The sequence below is a fragment of the Protopterus annectens genome, chromosome 13.part0 (genome assembly GCF_019279795.1).
Source record: "Protopterus annectens isolate FY-2018-M chromosome 13.part0, PAN1.0, whole genome shotgun sequence".
In the NCBI taxonomy this organism is placed as follows: Eukaryota; Metazoa; Chordata; order Ceratodontiformes; family Protopteridae; genus Protopterus; species Protopterus annectens.
In genome coordinates this window covers 35390352-35399975 of record NC_056747.1, presented here as the reverse complement: position 1 = coordinate 35399975, position 9624 = coordinate 35390352, and the positions used below count along the sequence as shown (strand labels likewise).

General features: G+C 38.7%; 1 protein-coding gene across 1 annotated transcript in view; it reads left to right on the top strand.

Moving 5' to 3' along the window:
- The first annotated feature begins 1799 nt into the window (after window positions 1-1799).
- Window positions 1800-9624, top strand: part of SIRT6 (sirtuin 6) — a 1110223-nt gene continuing 1102398 nt past the window's right edge. The window contains exon 1 of the mRNA XM_044090601.1: window positions 1800-2123. Within this exon, the coding sequence (XP_043946536.1) occupies window positions 2058-2123 (66 nt within the window). The 5' untranslated portion in view covers window positions 1800-2057. The remainder of the gene's footprint in view (window positions 2124-9624) is intronic.

Genomic DNA, 9624 nt, shown 5'->3' with positions numbered 1-9624 from the left:
GGAATATGTGAGTCACTGAAATAAACATGCATTCCTCTACTGTCTCTGTCTCTCCTCAAGAATTGTAGGCAATAATGGAGAACACTAGACTGTGTGTAAGTTGTGTCTTAGAATGAAGATGCTACTGTTGCTTGCATCACTAAAAATAACAGTATAACCCTTTAATTATTTTTAATCCACATAAAAAGTTAATAGAACAGGTTTTGTATCAACATGCATTTTCTGAACATTAAAAATGAAACTGTAACACCCACCATTACTGACTTGGCTGCAATTCTCAATGATTTATGAGAAAACCTAACATTTCAGGAGGGACGGGGCAAAAACAGACATTAAAAGTTACTAGAACAGGTTTTGTATCAACATGCATTTTTCTGAACAAAATAGGAAGTATTACTTGTCAAGGAAATGGCAAAAATCTGAGACAAAAGTCAGGGATGTTTACCTTAATAAAACAGGTGTATTAACATTTGTTTTCTGAATAAGTGCCTGATATTATTGACTACTGTAATTTCACTGGTTTATTGGAAAGTCAAACCTTTTTATGAGGGACAAGGCACTACAGTTAGTGCTTTATATGAAGGATTGATTAGCATCAAGTGATTTTTTTAAGTAGTTTGCAGGGGTTTAATTTTATGTGATTTTTTATATATATAAAAAACTGGTAATGCTTAGAATGAGAAAGCTATCAACTGAATCAGAAATAATCAGGGACACTTTTTAAATATTTGTACCATTAACCTGAGACAGTAACAGAAGAAAATGTGAATTAATATAAGTCTTCTGAAGTAAACAAAGCTTTTAACTTTAATTATTGTCATTATTTACTATTATAGTTTACCACTTTTTCTACAAAAGTCACTAGTTTTAGGATGGATCGAGGGTATACTTCTCAACCTCTTAGCAAAAGAAATCTCGATAAAGCCTAAAATAATCGGAGGTGGGTGTACAAAGGTCCAAAAATTGGGTAAGATTTTAAATACTGCTTTTACAAACTTTGATCATTTCTAGAATTACGAGTTTTTAGTTAGCATGCGTTTTCTGAAGGATATGAAGTCTGAAACTGAAATACATGTCATTATTTAATGACTTCAATCCTCAGTGACTTGCCAGAAAAATATGGACTTTTTGTGAAATTCTGCACAGTTGTGAGACGAACAGAACTAAAATTTGAATCAAAATCAGCGACAGTTGAGAGGTATGTGGCAGTAGCGCACAGGTCCAAGTATTCTACTGCCAATCTAAGCAGCACACAATTCTGGCCAAAAAATAATGCGATGATAAGGAGCAAAGATAAGCTGCGAACTTCCAACACTGCTCTTATAAACTCAGAAAGTTGGTAGAATAACAAGTTTAACATTATCATGCACGGCAGGCTGTGGGACATTGGCTACGGATGATGCTCACCACCGTTGATGTAACACCCCGACCTCGTGTGCAAAAAATGTCTTGAAACTTAAAAGGCTGCATTACTTATTGACTGCAACCCTCAATTACGTGACCGAAAAAACACACATTTTATGTGGCACAGATCAAAAACGCGACACGGAAAACCGGAAATTCCAAAATTCTGAACACTTGCGTGGTACAGATTCTTCACAGTGCAATTTGTTTTGTTTTTGTAAGAAGCTCTCCTTAAAAATTACTTAAGGCTGTTCAAGAGGGTTCGCTAATTATAGGAAAACAACAAAGCCACACAATGGCTTAATCGTATTTTTGTGCAGCTTTTTTACCGACATACCTTATTTCATTTCTGTACGTATAATTAGAAATGTTTACTTGAAATTAAACTCATACCACGCTAACCATGAACATTAAAAAAGAAACTTCAGTTACTTAAATATATTCTTCCCCAATTTGGCACAGGTCAGCCTTATTACGTGACTGAGAAGCGCCGGACGTCTGCCGTAAAAATGCCGACCTTCTTTTCGACAGGTTAAATCTGCTCAGACTGGGGTTACAGGGTTTCTTGTAATCTTTGGGAAGACCTGTAGTGTTTGTTTAAACGTTATAGGAATTATCGGGTTCCCGAGTGGGGACGTCATAGGGAGGCAGGGATGTCTGTCAACTACGCGGCGGGTTTGTCCCCATATCCAGATAAAGGCAAATGCGGGTTACCTGAGGTAAGAAAAGGTAACGGGCATAGAGAGAGAGAGAAGCAAGGGGAGAGTTACAGAAGGGGACAGGGATCACTTGATAGGTAGGGCAGAGTTTCAGGTGACTGATGGATCCCTGTCATTTGCTAATGGATATGTTCGCACTTGGCGTATTGGTTGTATAAAGCACCATAGCTATAATGCAGTCTCAGATCTATTGTTTTTGTTTACAGACTGCATCGCAGGCATGTGTTACGTAATGTGGGAACAGAACGGGAATCGACTACTACGAAGCCATTGCATTCATCTTTTATTTCCATCTAGTTGGAATGTTATTATGTCATTGATGGTGATTATTTTCAGTCCCCTTATACACATCCCAGGAGTCTCAAATTAGGTTTGTTAGGCCAGTTTGTATTTGACTCACGTTGTTGTCTTTTGTCACGTAATATTTGTGACATTTATTTTATTTTTATTTATTTATTTATCATTTGTTGACCGGGAAAGTCCGACTAGGTTCCACAGAGCCTGTTTAGATACATGTCTTTGGAATCATTTTGTATAGTTGAAACATTTTTATATTTTGTTGTTTGTAACTGTATACATTTACATCAACAAAATACATATTTTTAACTATACGTATGTATGTTACGTATACATTCTAACTAACAGAGAGAGACTGCTTTGGAGTATTCTAGTATAGCTTTGTTGGTGTTTATAAGGATTGTCTGCCTGGATTAACAGTAGTAACCACCAAAATCAGTCTTGTGACTAAACATCTCAACTGTTCAGACTTTTGCAGTGTGTCCATTTTTTTTGTCTGCTATGTTTGGGCTGCTCCTCATAAAATATGAGGTTTTCTGGCAAATCATTAAAGACTGAAGTCACTAAATAATGACAACTATTTTAGTTTCAGACTTTTATTTCCTTTGGAATATGTATGCAAATGGGAAAAAACATTATGTTGTCAACTTTTCCAGGTTGTAAAAACAGTATTTAAAATCTGTCCTTGAGTTTGGGACCCCCAAACATTTTTGGTTTTGTCCAGAATTCTTGCAGTAAGAGGTTGAAAGATGTGGTTGTTACTGTATTAGATTGTCAAGGTCTCTTTATGTGCAAAATAGCAAGTAGGTTAATGTTTACTCCATTTGTTTCACTGTATGCATCAGCTTTTAAAAACAGAAATTGAAATGTAAAGGCGTGGTCATTAAGGACGTCATGATCTTTAGGTGCACCTTAAATCTAATAAGTGCATCTATTAACTTTTTAGTACGTTAATGTAGTAGCATTTAACTCTAGTGTAAAAAATCACAGTAACTAATTTTATTGTCCCTATTTTTGTCTGCACATGCTGACTATGGCTCATAAACATCCTCTCTTTCCCTGTTCTTGCAATCTTAACTTCAAATGCAAGATCAAAAAAGACATGTTTTCCTTTTTATTACACAGTTTGTGACGGTATCATTAGTACAGTTCATAAAAGGAAGGGGGAGGGGTTGCACCCCACAATCCTCTGTGTTAGGAATGACAGGATCTTGCAGAGTGTAAAATATCATGTAGTAAAAAACTGAGTTTAGTTTCTGAATACTGCTTTGGTGCACAGATATTTCTATTTTGAAGCATGTTAGTCTTACATTTAAAAATGTGAATAAGTGGTTTGTACAAGCAAAAAGTGCAGTCTTTTATTCCAGGAAAAAGGCACATCTTATGAATGACTTCATTTGTGGACGATACTGTAGTTGAGGGCCTCACGAGATGCGCAGTAGCAAGCCATGCCCAAAACCCACCCCCGTGATATGTCATTCATGAATATGCATTCCCTCCCAATGTACAACTGAAGGGAAAAAAAAGTGCACTTGACAATAGGATATAATTAATAATCTTAGACTTAATAGGACAGTAAATATAACAGTAAACTGAAAGTAAATTACTGGTATGGCGTGAAACTACATTTAAGCAAAAAAAAAAACACTTTCTCGACCTTGGGGTATTTCAGTTTCTTAAGAGGACTGCCAACTGCCAAATTATGGATTTGATACAACGTAATAGCTTCTTATTTAAACCAAAGTGTTTCCGTTGTCACAGTGCTTTTAATAGCCAGACAGTCACCAAAATCTCATATTGACACTTTGAACGGTTATGTGCTGTCAGTACAGCACGCAATCGTAACGGAAGTGTAACCACTTTTTCTTTCTTTCACTCAGTTGTGGGGTTAAGTCTTTAAGTATTACAGGGTATTGCAGCATGACTGTACTTTGATATGCACATATTGTGTATAACGGCAAGTTTTAATCGACCTAAAATGTTAAAAAAATATATATAGAATTTATTGCCAGTTTGTCTCAAACCCCAAGTAATATGCAGACTGGGTTGTCACTCAATTTGCGACACGCCCACTTTTGCGCGAAAGGAACTGGTGAGGCCCTCAATTACAATATCGCCCATTTGTGTACTGTGACTTCCTGATGTTTTATTTAGTGTAGACTTGATGTTGTGGATGGATTTAAGGGAGGCACTAACCTTTCTTAACAAAAATTGTATTGTGTATTTAGAAGCAGTGGCCAATGTGTTCTCGTTGTTACTGTCATAAAGCATAGAAATCTTCAGTCCCAGCAGAGAGGGTGCAAAAAAAGTGAAGTGATGATTCTGTGTCTATTCATATCTTATGGAAGCATCACTTTTTTTCTGTGATGGCAGTGCAGGTCCACCGTACTTCTCTTTATTTTGGTTTTTTTTTTTTTTGTCTTGTAAATGTACTGGACAAGGCCTGCAAAAGTGCAGTACATAATATTGTTAAAACAGTTATGCTGGTCATATGTTGGATTTCTGTCAGGGAATCCTCCCAAACCTGTGTGGGATGTTGGGGATGACAGTCATCTGCACAGCTGCCAGTCATTGTTGCAGACCATAGTTTGGGTAGTTGTAGGTGTTGATGTGGCTCTGTTATCGGTGACATTTCTGAGAGATGCTTTGAACTGTAAATCATTCCTGGCTACATCTTTGGTAAAATAATTGGCATACACGTTTTCAGAATTATTTAACCACATCCTTTGTTTAGTTGGTATTTGAGTAATGAAGGTTCCAAAGTGTTTTAACTTCGTATTCATATTTTCAGTAAATCAATTTTGAAGCTTATGGTGGATTTCAGAATTGGTGATTTCACAACTGTATGCTTCTTTGACTGTTCCATATGATCGCACTTAGTCACAGAATTAATACCTTTTGTTCTAGTCTTACTTTTAAAAGGATTACTAATCACTGGTGAGCCAGTAAACTGCTTCTCATGAATCGTCTTGAAACTTTTGTTTAGCAGTCGGTGAGAGAGGGAGCATAGGTACTTTGGATGTCCTTACATTCACCGTTGCAGTATTCCTTACTAATTGGAATTCCCTACCATGAAGCCCTCTTTCTGGACAGTTTACAAAATATTTCTGTTGCTGTAAGGTATGCTGAATGTCACCTGCTTACTCCTTACATAAGGTAGGGCCTAAAGCTGACGTTCAGGCATACCATCCCCAGAACTTTTCTGCTGTCAGTCTGAACGCTGTTTTAACCACCGGTCTGTTGCATACATCCGTGGTTTTTTTTTTTTTTTTTTTTTTTACTTCTTGGAAGGCGATGTTTCTTTATGCATTCCCTCCCCATCCTCTCATTCCGAGAGTCCTGCTCAAGATTCAATGGGATGCTCCCAAAATCTTGTTGGTGACTCCCTTTTGGCCACAACAGCACTGGTTCCTTCTACTTTTGCATCTCGCCAGGGGCAATCATCATAAGTTACCTCACAGGGTGGGTCTCCTCACACAAGATGAAGGGTCTCTCTTCCATCCCCACCTGTACATGCTTCAACTGACACTATGGGTGATAGGGTTTTGATTCCTCATAGACACCTTTTTTCTGAGGATGTGCTGCAGGTCCTGCAGGAGGCCAGGAAACCTACTACTAGAAATCCTATTTATCTAAATGGAAGAGGTTTTCTATTTGGTGTCTTTCTCATGACCTGGACCTACTTTCTGTGGATGTTTTTTTGGTTCCTTTGTATTTGTGTGAGGTGTTCAATGCTGGTTTGGTCTATTCTTCTATTAAGGCCCACTTACCAGCTCCTTCTGCTTGTCTGCCTTTAACTCCCCCATTAGCTTCTATATCCGAGGCTAAGAAATTTCTTAAAGGCGTCCTTAATATTAGACCTCCCAGGAAGCCTATTCCTCCTCCCTGGGATCTCAGTTTTGTTCTGGAAAAATTGACTCTGGCTCCTTTTGAGCCTGCTGTTTCAGATTCCTTGCAACATTGTTCTTGGAAGACAGTTCTTTTGTTAGCTCTTACTTCTGCCAGATGGGTATGTGAGTTGCAAGCCGTTATGGCTTCTCCACCCCTTTTGATATTTCATGAGGACAGGGTGTCTTTGTGTACTAATCCTTATTCCATGCCCAAGGTGGTTAATGAGTTGTCACTTAGTCTATTAATTTGCCTTCCTTTTTTCCCTCTCCGCAATCTGACCATGAGAGGGTGCTGCATACCTTATACATAGATAGCTCAGATTTTATTTGGTTAAAACTAAAGCTTTCAGGAAGTCTGACCAGTTGTTTATTTCCTTTCATCCTAGGTCTTTAGGTTTGGCTGTTTCCAAGCAAACTACTTCCACCTGGATTTCCAAGGCTGTTCCTTTTGTTACACTGACTGTTCCTTTTGTTACACTTTTCATGGCGAGAGCCTTCCTTCTTCTATTAAGTCTCATTCCACTAGAGCTGTGGCCTCTTCTGGTGCTTTTTTCCAAAGGCTTAGATGCTAATTCTATTCTTGAAGCTGCTACCTGAACTTCTGTGCATACCTGTACCAAACATTGCCTCTTGGATGGTGCCGCCATTCTTCATGGCTTCTTGGAGGGCTGAGCTGCTTCCTCCGCCCAGGTTTCTTCTTGAGCTTTTGTACTCCCCCATTAGTAAGGAATACTGCAGCGGTGAATGTAAGGAATACTGCAGCGGTGAATGTAAGGAATACTGCAGCGGTGAATGTAAGGAATACTGCAGCAGTGGTGAAGGCAGGGACCTCTACCGTTATGGTTAGATTTTACACAACTGTACTTTCTTGCTGGCCCTGATAGGGAACTGTGCATGTGGGATACTTCACTGAGTGGTTTGGTTGCAGTTTTATTGTGAACCTCTTCCAGACCTTTGGCTTTCTGTTGTACAGCTACTGTAGGCTGTAGTAGGAGTCTCTGCCAAGAGTTGATTATAGCAAATGTACTGTGTGTGTGTGTGTGTGTGTGTGTGTGTGTGTGTGTGTGTGTGTGTGTGTGTGTGTAGTACTTCTCAGGAAACAACTTGAGATTAGTGGTACTCTTTGCTTCTACTGAGAGAAGGAGCAAAGCATTACTATTTAGCTGTGTGCAGTTATATTGAGACCACCTTGATCACCACTACCAGACAGCTCCTCTAGAACACACTGTCAAACCTCACAGGTGCTCTTCCCCCTTCAGCCCACATTAGTATGCTCCTGGAACCATGGATTTGCAATTTCTAACTATCTCCATTGCCTGCTTGGTTGAAATGGAAATCCTAAGACAGTGTAGCAGTTGTCTGACATTTACAGACCCACACCCGTTAGTAAAACAAACTGTCACAGTGCATAGTAGTTATGCAGTATTATTGGAGACAAAATGCTCACATAAAACTAATACAGGCAGTTTGTCAGTAACACACACCACCACACTATACCTATCACAGTGCTACAGGTCAACAGCTTGACCTTCATATGCTAATGCTCTTTAATCTGCCTAAACCACAGTCTCTGCCCACATTCATCCTTGGTAACAAATAAACATCAACAGCCTCACAAATACTCAACTGTAGCAGCATCCACCACGAAACATAGGTGTCGAAAGATTTTACTCTTCTAACATATTCTGGAAGAATCACACCAAGTTCTTGTAAGCAAGTAAAACAGCTTTATTTTACATGCATGGAGACCTGCTACATGATAGTAGTATGCCAGCAGTCTGGCTACTTGTACTTAGTTCTCCTTATATAGACCCTCTTGCACGTACATACACGTAGCACAGAGGACTTTCATTAAAATTGATAGTTTGATTACTTGTTTTTACCAGCCAGTACCACAGTTATTCTTGCACCATTAACTTTCTTATCAGCAGTTTAAGATTAACTTCTGCATTCCTCAGTGATCAACATTTTCCAGAACATTTCAGTTTGCACGCAGTGAACATTTTTCTGCTTAACCCTTTAAATACAGAATACAAAATATGTTGACTTCAGTATTTTTCCACATTTCCCCTTACAACATTTTGTATACTGTTTATTTTACACAATCCCAGATACGTTGTATACCTTCTCATAATCAGAGAAATATGCTTTTGTAGCATTGGCAGAGATAACCTTCGATATTATCATTTTGATACATGGTATGCAACAGCAGCCAAGCAGCAAAAATATGATTGCACCAACACATACAGCAATTAAAATGTTCATCAACACAGAACCCCAGTTTCCAAACAGATTTTGGAAAAAGTCAGTCAAGGGTTTGGACCAGGTTTAGTCAGTTCAGAAACTTGTTGAATTATTTCAAGATGGCTCTGAATCGCTGCTCGTTATCAGGAATGAACGAGCAGCACTCGTGTATCAGAGCCAAGTACCTCCTTTCGCCGCTAGGGTGAAATCGAGCCATACGGTTCTGCAACACTACTGTTCTCATCGTCACCAATTCTAGCGCTGAAAATGTCGCATTACTCAGAGTCTCTAACAGTTTTGACAGTTTTCTCAGTTCCCAGATGGATTTTACTGTCCCATACGCTGGCAAAATACCAGCCCAAGCAATTACATCATTGCCTAGGTCCATATGTGAGAGTCCTTTGCTGCTGACGTGTGCCAAGTCATGGTGATAAATCCATGACGCATCAATGTTACCTACTGGATTAATAGGTTTATTAAGAGAACGTGCATTTTGTATTTTACCTTGAGGTAATGCTTTTACGTGTCTGATAGCTGGTATCAGATATCCCAAAAAACAACTTCCTGACCAGCCATATGGTAACCATTTATATGCTTTCCTACCACAAATAAAATAACAATCATTCGTTTTGATGGTGATATTGGTTGCAAATTCATAACTCCCATTTGGCTTTAGCCCCTTAAATAACAGGCCATATACATACAGCATTTTTTCAACAAAACTAGTATCATTTACATTGATGTCTTTTTTTATAGCTCCAAACTTGGTCTCACACTGCCCTTCTAGGGTACAATTATGAACTATTGTCAAATTACATAGGCTCAGCCCCACCTTAACCTTTCCAATCTTTTGAAAACACACTGTTCCGTTTTGGCACCCCAGAAGAGGCAGCGCCACCTTGTCTCTCAGTGGTACTTCTGTGGTTTCAAACAACAAACTATTCCAAGTATCATTTATTCCCAGAGGGGCTGTCCCTAACATTAAGCCACTATGTACAGTAGGTATTGCAGTACATACCCAACAATTTGAGACATTCATTGAGGATGCATATGCATATTTAATCACTTGA